The sequence below is a fragment of the Chaetura pelagica genome, unplaced genomic scaffold (genome assembly GCF_000747805.2).
Source record: "Chaetura pelagica isolate M959 unplaced genomic scaffold, ChaPel_1.0 scaffold115, whole genome shotgun sequence".
Taxonomy (NCBI): Eukaryota; Metazoa; Chordata; class Aves; order Apodiformes; family Apodidae; genus Chaetura; species Chaetura pelagica.
In genome coordinates this window covers 701723-714989 of record NW_009953761.1, presented here as the reverse complement: position 1 = coordinate 714989, position 13267 = coordinate 701723, and the positions used below count along the sequence as shown (strand labels likewise).

At 38.9% G+C, this 13267-nt stretch overlaps 1 protein-coding gene across 1 annotated transcript; it reads left to right on the top strand.

Moving 5' to 3' along the window:
- Positions 1-3211: 3211 nt before the first annotated feature.
- SLC25A30 (solute carrier family 25, member 30) lies at positions 3212-10653 on the top strand. Its single transcript, XM_010000844.1, has 9 exons — positions 3212-3283; positions 4669-4816; positions 5496-5590; positions 5848-5933; positions 7160-7255; positions 8102-8226; positions 8819-8954; positions 9774-9854; positions 10612-10653. The coding sequence occupies exons 1-9, from the start codon at positions 3220-3222 to the stop codon at positions 10651-10653; spliced, it is 873 nt and encodes a 290-aa protein (XP_009999146.1). The 5' UTR covers positions 3212-3219.
- Positions 10654-13267: the final 2614 nt, after the last annotated feature.

Sequence of the window (13267 nt, the reverse complement as noted above, 5' to 3'; positions counted from 1 at the left end):
CCTCCGGGCGCAGCATCGCTCACCCGGGCGGCGGAGGGGCCGGGCAGGCCCTGGGCCGGCCGGGTGCGGGTGTTGCTCGGTGCGCTTCACCCGGTGTGGCCGGTGGGGGTTTCCTCCAGAGCTCCCCCGCGTCCTTCTCGTCCCTGTTTCCCCCTCCTGTGGCTCTTCATGCCGCGCGGGGTGCCCGGTGGTTGCCGGCAGGGTCATTGCTGCTTCCCTTGGCTCCTCACGGGTGTCCCTCTTGTTCCAGCTGCTGGAACAGGCTCACTCAGGGCGGCTGTTCGGCTCGAAATCCCCTCGGTCGGGAGGGACACGACACGCTTTCACCGGCCTCGGCACCTGCGAGACAGGTGGTGTCATGCGGAGACTTGCCGCGGTGGTTGCTGCCTTTAGTCCTGCTTTCATTCTCTCTTTGTGGTGAGGTGTCGCCGCTTGAATGCAACGCCTGAGCCGTTTGTCTGCAGGGTAACCCATGCAGGTTAGAAAGCATTGCTTGGATAGCTTATATGTGCAGCTAATAGCTTTTTCGGACTGTTAACTCGTTTAGCACAAGCCTTCTGTGACATTCAAAGGTCAAAGACGTTTTAAGTAGTTAAAACTACTCAAAGCTGGGGTATACGGTGTGCCTAGTGTGCTAGCAATATTGTTAACCAATAAATAAATAGACTTTAGAAGTGTTCCCTATCAGGGAAGTATCTAAATATTTGTTTTAAGTGATGCTTTCTTTTATGGAACCTAGATTTTGGTTTTATTTCAGTCATGCTGAGTGTGTGGATGAATCACTGTATTAATCTAACTTAATGTCCTTTAGAGGTAGTATCATCTTTGTCAGCTTACAGTTATTGAGGGAACAACAATGTATATTTGATAAGGACCATTTTGCTGTAGTAAAACTGGAGACCTCGGTTCGTTCTACAACGACAGTTGGACCCCATTTTTAAGTAGCTTGCCAGTGGAATTCTTCTAAGGAGCTGCTTACTGTTTTAATCAGTGTAGGGAGATTTTTCTGAATAAAAAGCAGAACAAGAATTCAGGAAACAAGGCAGCTGAGGTAAAAAGGCAAAGTTGCTTGCTGGTTATGTTTGTTGGTGGGTTTTTTTAGTGGCTTGTGGTTTGTTTTTTTTTTTAATAGAAACTCTGCTTTGGTGTATTTCTCTAAGTATGGAAAGGCAGAGGGAGAGGTGGAAGACAAATAATTGGAAAGACTCAGATGGTTAGTTTAGCCTAAACATGACTAGTAAGCCTTTCAGTGGTACAAACCTTGATACTGCTGTGTAAGGTCTTCACCTTGGGATATATCAAGAGTACAGTGTGCTATAAAATTTCTGTGTTAGAATATCCTATACATATATCAAAACTTCAGCTACTATTGTTAAATCTGTGCACAAATTGAAAACTTTATTTGACTGTGCTTTCCTACTTCTAAGTTGTCTGTGCCACAGAACTATATAGAAAAATTGAGTAGCCTTCACTGCCTCAGCAGCGGGAAATACAAACCAAGCAAAACTACACGTATTTTTTCATTTTATAAACATGATGGTATTTGTGATAGATTAACTTTTTTTTAATGTGTTAAGGGGAAAAAAGTTAACTGTTTTCCATTTGGGGAATCATGTAGGTCATGCGTGTTGCTGATAGTGGGAAAACTGACTATGGGTTTGTCTGCATTAGTTAAAGGATCTGCCATTAACCATGGCAGGACAGGAATATGAGGAACCTAGAGCTGGAATTGGCATCTCTGCTGGCACAGTTTCATGCCTGTGTGTTTCTGCTGTCTTCATATGGAAAAGCTGGCATAGTCTATGCCTGTGGCTCCTGATATCTGCACTGCACTCTTTTTGGCAACATAGTGGGTGTCCTTACTTGCCTTTCCTTTGGTTTTTTTATATCAGTGGTGTTCTTTGCAGCAGCCTAAAGAGTAAAATTGATGTGTGCAGTTGTTTGTTGAATATTTGGACTTGTGTGATTTGAGCTGCTATGTTTTTTTGATAGCATTGAGTATCAGAAGACTGAAGATGCAAGTAATTATTATTGAGGTGACAAAAGGGGGACTAGGGCTGGAGTAACTAGTCAGGCATGTTCAGTGTTTGTGACTTCTGTTCACTTCATTTGGATGCTTGATTACTGGCACTCCAGTGGAAGTGACCAAAGAAGGTTCATCTTTACAAAAGATGGTACTAAGTAACTGAGGTTATTTCCAGTATTTTCCAGATTGATGGAACAGGTGAGTAATGATCTGAGGGCTAGAGCACCTCTTTTATGAGGACAGACTGAGGGAGTTGGGGTTGTTCAGTCTGAAAAAGAGAAGGCCCTGGGGGAACCTCATAGTGACCTTCCAGTATGGTTATTCCACACTTAATTAATTGGCAAAAGATAACTAGAATATGATGTTTAGGAAGTTATTGTAGAAAATGAGGAATGGAAAGTATTTCTATTATGAAAAAGGGGAAAAAATAAGCTGTGGAGAGACCTACTTGGTTTTGGGAAGGGCAGTCTTGTGCGGGCTGGACTAGTCTGGTTTTGCAGTTCTTACCTCTTTTCTAAGGTAATTGGATTATTTTACCATCTTGCAAAGCATATGCCGTAGTTAATTAGGATTTGTGCTCACGTTTTCAAATGAATTTAATTGACTTCTTAGAGCAGCCCTTTACTGTAAAAGGTCTTATGCACCTGGTTATGCTATTTTCATGTAGTGTTTCATTCATAAGAGTGAATATTGTGAGCACTGGTAGCAGAAATAGGCCTTAATGTAAGCAAAATGTTGTATACACCCCTCTTTTCTGTGTAAGTGTACCAGCTCAGCTCATGTTAATGTTGATACCAGGAAAAAAAGAACAGAAGTTGGGTAATGACCATCTTAATGTTGCATATGATTGGAGAATGTAGCCAAATAAATTCAGCGTGTTAAGAATCATTGGAGGTTATTCAGTGCTTCCTAAGATCATGCGATATGAGACAAACTACCTTGCATGGGGAGGATAGTGGTGGCCCAAAAACATAGTAGAGACATCAATTTGAACCCAGATGCCTTTGTGCAGTGTTACTAACTTGCTTCTGATTGTCAAAGGTATTACATGTTTTTGCCCTTAGTATGTTTGGAAGATCCATCTGAAATGAACAAGGCACAGAGTTCTTTTGCATGTTAGCATATGTATTTATATAACAGATGTGCTTACAGAAGCATTGTATTGTTTTATTTCACAGAAAGAAAAATCAATCATGTCAGCACTAAATTGGAAGCCCTTTCTCTATGGAGGTTTAGCATCAATCACTGCAGAATGTGGTAAGGTTTTCCTTTAAAACAAGCATGGTTCCATGCTATCACTGACACAATAGCATATGGTGGTCTGCAGCATAGAAAGTGTCTTTAATGCTGACTGAAGAGTTTCTTAGAACTTTGTTACAATGTCAGAACACTTCTGTCTGTAAACTCATCCTTCATGAATCTTGTTTTTATACAAACTTTGTTTTTGCATTCCATTATTTGGTGTTTGTTGGTCTGCTCCTAGACAGTGGTAATAAGTATACACAGCTTTTGTTTTGCTCAAGTAGGCAAGTTAAGTTCTAACTTGTAGTATTTCCCCTTACCTTTTCTGAGTAGCTGTCTTGTGGTTTAAATTCCCTTTTCTTGAATGTGAGTGGCTGGTTAGATTGGAACACTTAAATTCAGTTAGTATGAAACAGAATAATTGCTATAATAAGACAGTGCAGCTGATGTTTTAGTGCCTAAAGACAAACCTAAAATACCAAGACCCTTACAAAGTCTTATCTGAAATGCATATACATTAAAAGAAAGGAATTCTGTTTTTTCATAGTAGCAGAATGTGGTGGACTTGCACATGAAGCCTGTCTAATACAGTAGATACAATATAAAATTGTACTAAAACTATTTTCCTTTTCTATTTTCTCATATGAATCTTGTTCAAACTTGAGTTTGAAAACTTCTCTTATTTGACTTGAATGAATATGGCAAATAATGCTAAAAGCTTTGTGAGTAAGACAATTAAAAAAATCCTTGCTTGTCTTGTAAACCTTGTTAGAACAGATGTAGTTGATCCTGACTCCTCTGAATGTTTAAGCAAGTATTCACTGTTGAGGTGGTCCCTTTCCTAAAGATGAGCTCTGGAGGAATATGCTTTATAAACCCTCTTGTAAAACCAAATATGAAGAGTATGAACTTGACATAGCAGTAGGCTGTGGGAAAGCAATAACAGAAATGGGTACTGCTGCTAATGCTTTTTTAGATTCTGGGCTAGAACCTGTACAGTTTATGCTATGGAGTTTATTTATTTTTAATTAAATGCTCTTCAAAGATGCTGGTAGAATACACACACAAACTCCTTACTTGGTTTTGATTGCGGAGTCTTGCTTAGTGTGGATGTTCACAACCAGGCAGTACTGTGTTGCCTGAAAATATAGTGAATGCAAAACATAAATGTAGGAAGTAGTAGGGCCTCTAAGGAGCTTGTAGAAGAAACAAGGTGACATAAAATGAACTATTCATTTAAAAGAAGGTCTTGGTAAGAAAGACTTTTTCCTCATGGGAGTATTTTAATATATTTTGGTATATGACAAATGTTGCAATTTCTTATATCATGTTCTTTGTTGTCTTTGGTTAGGTGAGTACTTGATACATTTTCTTTTGGTTTTTTTTGTGTTTTTTTTAAGGCACTTTCCCCATTGATCTGACCAAAACACGTCTGCAGGTTCAAGGTCAAGTTAATGATGCCAAGTACAGCGAGATCCGCTACCGTGGAATGTTTCATGCACTAGTCAGAATATGCAGAGAAGAAGGATTAAAAGCCTTATACTCTGGGTAAAATGAACTGACTTGCAGTAATGGCTTATGAACAGTCTACACATAGTATAAGCCTATAGTGTGAATTCTTTGGTTTCAAAATTCCAAGTTTTTTGGTTAGCCTCAATCTGGAAGTTGAAAGCCCAGGCTTGGATTGCTTCAATCTTTGCACTCTGTAGTAGTATTTCATGTTTAGAAAAAACAACAAACAAAAAAAAAGCCAAAACAACAAACCCTCTTGAAAAAACATAGCTAAAAATAAAGTTATTTTCTGCAATGTTGCTCTGGTTGTTCTGTCTCAGAAGAAAAAATTTAACCTTTGTGTATAATGGGCATGCTTTTCTTTAAAACATAGAAGGTAGTGGGGGAAAGATACATTCTGCAGGTTAAGTTTCAGACATGCTTGCCAGCTATTTCATATTTCATAGATCACACGTTGAGGCATGCTCCAGTAGTAATCCTTCCTCAGTTCATTTATGTGCTTGCAGGATTTATTAAAACAAACCTCACAAAACCAACAAACAACAAAGCAAACCCAAACCTTATTTTGTCTATAGTGAGTTTAAATTGTTGTTGTAAGTGAACAAGCATTGCCCTTGTAGATATCTTGTGTTCAGTCTCTCTTGCTCTAAAAAATATTTGCTAATCAATCTTTTGCAGTTTTGACCATAAATATTATCACTGCCTATTTTTACAGAATTGCACCAGCACTGCTACGCCAAGCTTCATATGGAACTATAAAAATAGGCACTTATCAGAGCTTAAAAAAGATGCTTGTTGAGAATCCAGAAGGTGAGTTTTTTCAATTTAATTGAGGACTGTTTTATTTCCATTTGGCATCTTATAGTAATGGTTTGAACAAGTCTACTGAGAAGACATTTGTTGTACCAATTACAACCAAGTGAGTCAGCAAGGAAAACTTGTCAGAGCAGTTTTTAAGGCTTCTGTAATTGACACACTGCTTAGAGGAGGGGTGGCATAATCCTGCCTTGATGTATCTTAAGTTTTGTAAATCTGCAGCTAAGTTTTTGTCTTTGTTTATGGAACAGATGAAACCCTGATGATAAATATTCTATGTGGTGTTTTTTCGGGAGTAATCTCATCATCTATTGCCAATCCTACAGATGTCTTAAAGGTAACTGTATTATGTAGAGCTTGTTGTTAGTTTTTGTCCTTTGCTTGAGAAATGCAGGATCTAATGATAAATACAGAATTTGTTTTGTGGCCTTAACTTTTAAAAATTGTTAACATGCAGAATTCTTGGAACCTCTTTTGGGTCTATTCTGAGTATTTGGAAGTGTGCCCCAGGAAACTGATAACTGCGGAGCTTGTTGGATCCATGTAACTTTCTGGGGGTGGGATAGAATAATTTAAGGTGACTTCAGCTTTCATGCTGTAGTGTTTGTGTGGAAGTGACACTGTGTTTCATTTGTACTTCTCAGTAACGCTGTAACACTAGGATATTTCTAGAGTGAAGATCGATTCAGAAGCAAGCGTTTCTCTTAGTGCCTCTTTCTGTATGATCCCTTAATTCTGTAGAGAGGCTTTGCAATTCAGTGTCCCATGGAAATAGTGTTCTAGCATCAATCATTTAAAGGGAATTGGTGAAACCATCCCCTATTTGAGAATTTGTTAGCTAAAGAATGGTCAAAGACTTCTTTTCCTGTTACTTAGAAGGGTTGATGGTAACTTAGAGAACTGTAGCGTGTGACTTACATGGCTGTCTCTAATGTGAATTTCAAGAAATTTTTTCTTCTAAAGCTACAAAAAACTTCAGTCTTTCATAGGGCTAGTGTGGTTACATAGAGGTGTTTAAAACACTCTTCCAAGTGTGGCTTCAATTAGTTATTTCCCAAGATTATGTCCACGTCCCAACTTACTTGTCACCAAACTCGTATTTGGTAGTTACCATGGTAGTTTTCAAGTAAATGCTTAGAAGTCCACAGGGTCAAAGATCATGGTACTCTCTGGTTGCAACTGTAATCTTTCTAATCTTTCATTTTAGCATGTTGGTGAGAACACTGTAAAGGACATCCTGCAGAACCCATCTGTCAGTCTAATCTCAATGGAGTAGTGTGCAAGTACAGAAATAGAAGTGACTTAATGCTGCTAAGAACTATACCACAGACTTGTTCAAAATTAGTAGCTGCATTTGGATAGTTAAGGCACCTTCAAAAAATCACATCATGGTTGTGATAATGTCAGCTATTGATTTGTACTCAAAGAGAAATTTACTACTTAAAAAATGGTAACTTAAAATGTTAATAAAAAAACTGTATTAAACTATTATTGCTTGTATATTTGAAGAGTATTTATTTGAAGAGTATTTATTTTCTGATTTTATCTTCAAATGAATTTCAGATCAGAATGCAAGCTCAAGGTAGTATGATTCAAGGAGGAATGATGGGCAACTTCATGCAGATCTACAAAAAGGAAGGCACTAAAGGATTATGGAAGGCAAGTTTTTTGAACTATATCCTACACTTTCAGGACATTTTCTTGCTCAGATGAGTTTCAAGTACTTCTACAGTATTCTCAGCCAGAATATGAAGAAGTCAGTAGCTAAGATGTAGTTTTTTCATGACTGCTTCACTGCTGGTGTCTCAGTGCATTTTGACAAAGGCTTACTGCCTATGTTGAAAGATTAGTTATGTCTTAAAGGAAGATGTCTTAAATTAGGTTGACTGGCTCTAGGACTAGTTCAGTGACCTTCTATGTGCTCTTTTTAAAACAGACTAAAGAACATTTGGAAGTAAAGGTACTAATAAACATCCCCTCTAGCTCTGAAATTATTGTACAGTCTTGTAGATTGTCGTTTATACCCATCACAGTCAGTGGCTGTATAACAACTGAGGACCAAGAACAGACAGTTGTTCTGAAACAGCTGGAAAATAGAAATGTTTTTCTATTAGTGTTTTTTTTTCCTCTGTGAAGCTTCTTGATCTCCATTTTTCTGTTCATCTTCCTTCCTTTATTGGTTTTTCAGTTGGCAGCAAGAAGAGCTAGGATCACCTGGCTGTTGAGTTCTTAGTTGGCTGTTAATGTAGAAATGCAGATGTTAAGGAGAGATGAAATAGATGAAGGAACTGAGATTGCTGTTCAATGTGTAAAAGTGATTTCTCTATTAATTTGAATTCACATTTTTTGAGCACATCTAAGACTTGTACTAATTAGATTTATTTGAATTAACAATGTTCTTTACATATTTGTGGTGTGTTGCTTTGTATTATAAAAGTTAGGCTTTTCTGATGCTGTGCAAAGATAAATTTTAAACTTCAAGTACATCCTTTTTTTTTTTGCCAGGGTGTATCATTGACAGCACAGAGAGCTGCAATTGTTGTTGGAGTGGAACTGTCAGTGTATGACCTTGCCAAGAAGCACATTATTATGTCTGGATATATGGGAGATACAGTATATACTCACTTCCTGTAAGTTCGGATAACTAAATGTTTGCATAGCTCATTGTTGGTTAGTTCTTACTATAGGGGGGTGAATCTTTGGGTTTTTCTGTTATTGGTCTACATGTAAATATACTTTTGTATTGATACTTTTAATTCAATAGCTTCTCAAATGGTAGCACATAGCAGGGAAGGTAATTTTATTTAGGGTCTGTATTTAACTTTATTTTGAATATGAAATTTTGGTTTTTTGGATGGTCTAAATCATTCAGCTTTGTACATTGAGGTTAGAGCAAAGTTCCAGTATTTGTTATTCTCAGAGGCACAAACATCTGTTCGAGTATACAGAAACTATAAATAAGGGCTGTATATAAAATCTTCAAAATGATGCTTTGCAGTAAATGAAAATTAATTTTTCGCATCTATAAGCCAATGTAATTTTAAAAGTAATTTTTAAAAGTATTTTTTTAAGTAATTAAGTATTTTTTTAAGTATTTTTTTTTTAAAGTAATTTTTAAAAGTATTAAGTACTCATGATTATTGCATGTTTTCTTTGGAGGGGAAATTCTCGTGCATCTTTAAATGGTAGGTCAAATTTCATTAAACCTTTCTTCTTTATTAGCTCAAGTTTTACTTGTGGGTTAGCTGGAGCCCTTGCATCCAACCCAATCGATGTTGTAAGAACACGCATGATGAACCAGAGAAGCCAAAATGGGGGATACTCAAACTACAAGGGTACTTTAGATTGCTTGTTACAAGTAAGTAGTTAATGTATCCTAAGTAGGAACTAGTGCTGTCAAGCAATGATTTTGGTGTAGAACTTGCAACTGTTTTGAGTTGCCCTATAAATTAATCCAAGTAACTTAATTTTTTTTTTTTTGCCCTTATGCTCAAAAGAATTTGCTTTGAAAGTATCTTCTGTCTTGACAGAAGGCAGGAAAAATAGGTACTGCAAGCACCTTTTCGTGCTTGGATGAGGAGATGAAGTCTGTCAGCAGCACTTTCTCTTCATACAATGTTAGGATATTGATAAGAAATTGTCATTTCATAGGTCAGTTTTTGAAAAACACAGTCTTCTGGGGCAGATGGTTTCCTTTGTTGCTTGCTGCATAATCAAAAGCCTAGTACAGCCAAAGGCAATGTCAGTCTCTCATTTTGATTGTTTTGACTTGGTTTATTCAATCCCTAAATTTGCTATGAAGTGGGAGCATGATGGCCGTTTACATGGAGAGAAGTGGCTAGGTAAGCACTGGTGTCCAATGTGAGCTGCAGGTTTCCATGCAGCTCTCTGCAATGTTTTTGGGAAGAAAAAAATAATACAGGAAGGCAATTTGGATGAGCCTGGGTTGGCTACTGAATGGCAGACTGCATCTTTACCTGTCAGGTAATGCTGCAGGTATTACTAATCTTGGCTTTATCAAGTTAAATATTTCTGTCCTGTCATACAATATGTCTAAATCCACCTTACAGCCATTGCCTTGTCTGGTATAGAGTCTTGTTAGCTGAGATACTGTGTAGATTGCTCACTGGTAAAGTATTACATGAAATGTGTTCTTGCTGTGTTTGTTTTTTTCCAGACATGGAAGAACGAAGGCTTTTTTGCTCTATATAAAGGTTTTTGGCCAAACTGGTTAAGACTTGGTCCTTGGAATATCATTGTATCCTTTTCAAAGATGTGCAAAGCTAGTCATACAACAGCAGCTCTTAACAGGTATTTCACAGAATGCTCAGTGTTGAAAGTGTCAGGTCAGCACAAATATTCCCTTTTTATGAATGGAAAATTGGATTGTTGGCCATTTTCTTAGCCAACTGCTGCAGATTAATATTCACTGTGTGAATCACAGATTCAGAATGTGATCTTGCAAAGCATATTTCTGTTCCTCTAATTTCCTGTCCATTTTCTTAGTTTGGAGCCTAGTTAAATTGACTACGTAAGTTCAGAATGGGGGCTATTTTCAGATCTGGGGAATGTGTTGGCAGTTAGCCATGAAATCTTTTTGTTTATCTTAGTCCCACACAATACTGGTTTTGTTTCAAGAGCCAGATGATCAGAGCTTTGGAAGCAGATTGGTAGTAATGCTTGGTGCTTTTTTTTTTTTACCGTGAGCAAACCTACTTCAGCCCATCAAAGCTAAGTAAGTAAAGACTCTTTAGGGCTTTTGCAGTGTTCTTCTGCCTCCTCAGTCCTGTGTTTAAGATTGTGAGGAATAGGAGTGGGAAAGTAATTGGCATCACTATCTTTAAAAGAAGTTTCATTGTTCTGCCTAGTAATGCATAACAAAAATGGCCAACCAGCAGCATTGCACAGAATGGAGAAAAGAGTGGAACTAAGCTTCACACAGGTGCTGCTGTCCTTTAATAGTGAAGGGACCATTTTGTACTGTGAGAACAGTTTTCCTTAATCAGCTGTTCCAGTTCTTTTTGACCTATGAGCAGCTGAAGAAATTAGATTTCTGACCGGCTGAACCGTAAACTGAATTCTGTTGATGTACCGTTTGAGTTTAGAGCAACTTGTAAGTTGTCTCGAGTATCAGCTCTTTATTCTCCAAGATGCAGGCCAAAGGAAGCAGACACTACAGAACTATTGTGAATGTGAACAGCCTGGAGGTGATTTCAAGGCAAACTGGCTTCTGTAACAATGGCTTCATCAAGTGATGCAGAAGACAATGTGCACTATTTTCTGGACTGAACCAAGCATGGTGGGATGCCTTCTGTCAACTGCCTAAGTGTTCTTGAATGTGAAGACCTGTAATGCAACTTTATGCTGTTGATATTCAGATGTTCAGTGTTTTCTAAAAGGCAAAGATAAAACCTTTGAAAAGGAAGATGGGTAGTACCAAGGACTTGGGCTTCTCCTGTTTTCACAAGTGTATACAACTTGACTGCAATGGCTTATAGTTTCCAGTTAACTGAAAATGTCACAAGACATCTTTGCAGGCCTTTAGTTCACCAAAATACCTGCTGCCGTACAAAACTTGCTTCTGTTTTTTCAGACCTGTATTTTGTGTCCTTAAATGCCTGCATAGTTTGCTGGGGATAATCCAGTTTAATTTGGAAGTGTGGTTGCTACAGTTGGCAGTTTTTCATAGCTTGAGGAAAGCTTTTTCCAAATGTGTCATTCTTGGTTTTCAATGTAAGTGATTCTTCAACATATTTATATGTAAATTGCCATAAGGAATGAAGTTCAAACAAGTCTGTGCTTACCTATTTTTGGAGAGAAACTTTCCATGCTTCTTCCATTGCTGGGAAGAATGACTTGTAATAGTTCTTGGCTGTCAGATATCACCTGGAAGGTGCAAGTTTTACACTGAGCAGTTCAAGCTGTGTCATGTAAGTGCCTGTGTACAAAGAACCAAACTCCTCCAGCTCTCAAAACAGCTTTCCTCTTTAAAGACACCCAAACCCAGAACTGCTGAGCACTTTGAGGAAACAGGCTCAAGTTGCTGTTACATGCAAGTGGGCACTTCATGTAGAAACCAGCCACAACTTTCTTAAAGCATTACCTTTTTGGGTTAAGTGTGTACCAGAACTTCAGAGCCATTCACTCAGCAGCAAGGTCAAGGTTCTTACAAATGCTGCTTCCTTTCAAGAAAGGAAGCTTGTGAGATGCAAGTCCAAATGGTCCTTTTGTACTAGTCCAAATGGTCCTTTTGTACTGGCAGAGGGTAGCAAAGCAATTTTGCATTTCTGTGGCATTCTCTTAGTCTCTTAAACGTTTTTGGTTAGTCATACATTCCACTTAAAGAAATTTCATTGCAATTTCAAAATTACAACAATCCCATAGAATTAATTTTGAATTCACGAATGGATTTTTAAATGCACAAGGCACTTTCTTTCCTTAAGGCATGATGTTTTTCTATATATATGGATATGCTTATGTGCAGTTGTTTTCCTTGCAGCTGTTTCTATACTTTAATAGAAATATTTGTAAATATTTTTGTACACTTTGTAGACTAAGTGTATGTTTTACATTTTTAAGCTTATAAAAAGTTTTAAAACCATTATGTAATGACTGAACTGCTTTCAGTTTCTGTGTTTCAAGGAGGGGGGTGGAGATGGGTGATGGATTTTGGAATATAGGAAGCAGTTGCTGGCATTGAGCTACATGATGTAATGGGTTATTTAGCCAAGGCCAACTAGAGTTGCTGTTGTTACAAGCTCATGTTCCTGTAACTTCCTGCCTGGATAATGTGCATGACCCACGTGTTTTCACTGGTTTTGGTGTATCTTGAACTGCATGACCACTTCCCCCTGGGATCTGTTCCAGACCACAGTTTTCATAACCAGCTTAGTTTTGTGTAGCAGCAAAATCTTCATTGTTCAGATAACTGACTAGACTGAGATAACATGACACCTGTAACCAGGATGGATTTCTAGTGTTCAGGGGTGGTAGCATGTGATGGCTGCAACTCTGAGGGGTTGAGGAACCTGCCAGTTTGGAGCAGTGGGGTGGGAGTACTCTGCAGCACTTCCTCTGTGGAGTGGCTGTGGAGAGGGACAGATGGACAAGATAGACTCGAAGTGACTGCTAAGCACTAAAGGCATCGAAACAGTGAAAGGGCAACTAACTGGATCCCAGCTGAAGGTGAGGGCTGCAGTGGATATACCTTAAGCTGTTGTCCAGTTCTGATTCAGAATTGCCTTAGTTGGGTTTTATCGTGTAATGATAGAAGATCTAAGTTTGCAAAAACTACTAACAAAGGGTATTCCCAAAGGAAAGAGTAAATCCTGCAGCAGGCTGTGAGGCATGGTGGAAAATGCAGCTTGGCTAAGGGCTGAATCTGGAAAAAATAGAGTGGCTCAGGGCTGAGGAGTGTGGTGGTGCTGTAAGGCTGTGTGCCCTGACAGCCAGGGAGGGCTGGCTGCTTCACCTCACCGGGGCTCCTGCTCCTCATTCTCCATCTCACGAGAGTCTCGGTGCTCAGATCAGGTGCGACTGGGTCAAAACCACCGCGGCAGCAGCGCGTCTGCGTTATTGTCACAAACGCAGAGAGCCGCTGCAGCGGGAGGCGCCCCAGCCGCCAGGAGAGGGGCAGAGCCGGGGCAGAGCGGGGGCAGAGCCGGGGCAGAG